This window comes from Rhamphochromis sp. 'chilingali' (assembly GCF_963969265.1).
Source record: "Rhamphochromis sp. 'chilingali' genome assembly, chromosome: 7".
Taxonomy (NCBI): domain Eukaryota; kingdom Metazoa; phylum Chordata; class Actinopteri; order Cichliformes; family Cichlidae; genus Rhamphochromis; species Rhamphochromis sp. 'chilingali'.
Window position 1 is genome coordinate 14,472,748 of NC_137934.1, and position 2,801 is coordinate 14,475,548.

Consider the following 2,801-nt stretch of genomic DNA (forward strand, 5'->3'; position numbering starts at 1 on the left):
TACTGGCAGTCAGTGAAGTCACTGAAAGGCAAGATTCTATGTTGTGTTGCCGTAGTTTCCAGAGTTTACTTATAAAGCTCACTTACAGAATTCAGTTAGAAAAGTCAAGCATTTGAAAGGTGCACATTTGAAGAAGTATTAACTCAATATTAACTCATTACGGTTTACATTTTCGATTTTAAAGGGTCTCCGAAATTACAATGAAAAAGGAAACAAGAAAAATTACCACTCCGGCCGATAAGAAAGATTCAGGAGATCAAGGTAAGTAAAATAATAAAATAAGAACCTGGTAAAATCCAAATCCTAGAAATGTTGACACTGTGTGAATCATTTTTGAAGCAATTGAATCATATGTTTGATTGAAAATAGCTTTAATACAAGATGTCTAATCAAAGGAAGGTTACCGGTCTTTTGGTAAAATAATGTAATAAGTTTATTCTTGGACTCAACAGTAAAAACAGACCAACAAGTGTCATCAAGATCTAAGACTTAGTAAACCTAGTATCAATTCGCACTGGTCAGTTTTTTTAATCCCAAGAATAAACTTGTGATCATTTAAGCAAAAGCAATTTCAAATTCTTTGCCATCAAACTGCTTCCAGTCCTGATGTCGGGGACTCTTTTTCACCACTGTGTTGTTGTCGTCGTTTATAGATTGTAAGAGCAGGACTGCTAAAAGAAAGGCCAGTCCTGAAAAGAAGACCCCAATAAAAAGGAGGAGGGTCGCTGAGCAGGCTGGTCCTTCCACCAGCTCAGATGTGGTCAAAGGAGTGAAGCGCAAGGTTGTGCAAGATGAAGAGGGCACAACAAAGAAAGCAAAGAAGGCTAAACTTCTCGACCATACGAGCGGTGACAAGGAGCAAGCATCCTCCTCGTTGGACTCTGGTAAAGGTAGGCTAATTAGTTGAATAAGGGGGTAGATTAAGTGTGGTTGCTAGGTTTAAGATATTGGTGTTTAGTGTTTGTGTCTATCATCCAGTGAGCTGATGTGCTTTTGGTGTTTTCCACATCTCCAGACTTGAACAACAAACAGGAGTGCACAAAAAATGGCAAAAGAAAGGCCACGGGAGACAACAGAGAGTCACCCAAGAAAAAAAAAAGGAATGTGGACCAGGACAAAAAATCAGTGGCAGACCAAAAACGTAAGTAGCAAGCAGCTTGGGTTTTATATTCAGGGGAAGGGCAGAAGGAACATTTAGGCTACAGAGGAGAGTAATTTGTGTCACAGCTGTAATAAAACAAGATTTGCTGTTTTGTCTGTTCAGGTGAATTCCAAGCCAGATATGTGGAGGAGCACCAGCTCGGAGAAGGAGGCTGCGGAGCAGTGTTTTCTGGCTACCGGATAGAAGATCGTTTTCCAGTAAGTGTTCAGATGATGGTAGTAAGACAGGCAGTAACGCAGATAATGGATAATATCGTAAACTGAGACGTCTGCTGTGTTTCCACCTTTCATTATGTCATACTGAGGAAATGCTCACCAATGCTCTGTGTCTTCTAGGTTGCCATCAAACACATTCCCAAAAATAAAGTCTACTGCAAAGTGGCGGTAAGCGTCCAACACTTGAATTAGTTTTACATTACTGGATTGAATGCGGCGTTCCTCATCATCCACTTTGTTGTAATATTTCAGGATGAAAATGGGAAGATGCTCTCGGTGGAAGTGGCCATTATGCTTAAACTTGCAGGTGAAGCAGAAGGGTCAGTGGGAATATCAGCACCTGTGTCCTTGCTGGAGTGGTTCGACTTTGGCAAAGAGCTGATCCTGGTGCTGGAGAGACCTGTCCCTGCTGTGGACCTGCAAAAATACAAAGCAGAAAATGGAAGAGCTTTACCAGAGGACAAGGCCAAGGTAGGTTGACTGGGAGAGCCTTAGACTGTACAGCATTCAATCAAGGCAGAAAAGCATTAACTCATTATTGTGTTTTTCATCTTTTCCAGGTCATTCTGAAGCAACTAGTTGATGCTGTAAAGGAACTTGAGGAGAAACACATCTTTCATCGGGACATCAAGGGACAAAACATTCTGATTGAGACCGGCTCAGATGTGCCTCGAGTTCGCATCATTGACTTTGGACTGAGCTGCTTTGTTAAACAGCGATCTCTGTATCGCATCTTCTATGGTAACATATTCTGCTCCTGCTTTTCACAGATGTAACAATTTGTGTCTTTTGTTTTAGAAGAAATTGCAATTGTGTCTGTTTGTTAGGCACTCCTCTTCACATCCCTCCCGAGTGGTACATTAGGAGCTGCTACAGGTGTGGACCCACCACGGTGTGGCAAATGGGAGTGGTGTTGTATGAAGCGCTTCATGCACGATACTTTAGTACCGCGAGGTTCCTCACAAAGCAACTGAGCATCAAAAAGCGTCTGTCCACAGGTAAGAAAACTTCACACTTCCACATTCACTGATGCCTTGGATCACTAGAACTATCATCTTCATCTTTTTGATCTTTTCTTTCTTTCAAGAATGCCGGAATTTCTTGGACGCATGTTTAGCTATAGTCCCGGAGAAGCGCCCAACACTGGAGGAGCTCCAGCTTCACCCCTGGCTAAGATAACACACACAAACACACAATTCACACCTTATCATGTAAGTGTGATACATTGTAGTAACTTCCTTTCTTTTTTCTGTTGGACAGGAATAGATAGAGTGGGTCAATCTTAAAAAATAAATAAATAAAAATTTAGCTTTTTCGGAGTTCCTGTAACCCCCCCAGCCATCCCAGGAAAGGGGATCTCTCTTTGAATGGGCTTTCCCGAGGTTTCTTCCCATCGATCTGGCCCCCTGGGGAGTTTTTCCTCG

General features: G+C 42.0%; 1 protein-coding gene across 1 annotated transcript; it reads left to right on the plus strand.

Moving 5' to 3' along the window:
- Positions 1-200: 200 nt before the first annotated feature.
- LOC308399805 (serine/threonine-protein kinase pim-2-like) lies at positions 201-2,556 on the plus strand (the record flags this gene model as incomplete). The annotated part of the gene is made up of 8 exons (XM_080887237.1): positions 201-261; positions 654-890; positions 1,265-1,359; positions 1,498-1,545; positions 1,630-1,848; positions 1,938-2,118; positions 2,205-2,375; positions 2,465-2,556. 8 exons carry the CDS (start codon positions 201-203, stop codon positions 2,554-2,556), a joined length of 1,104 nt encoding a protein of 367 aa, XP_080743363.1.
- Positions 2,557-2,801: the final 245 nt, after the last annotated feature.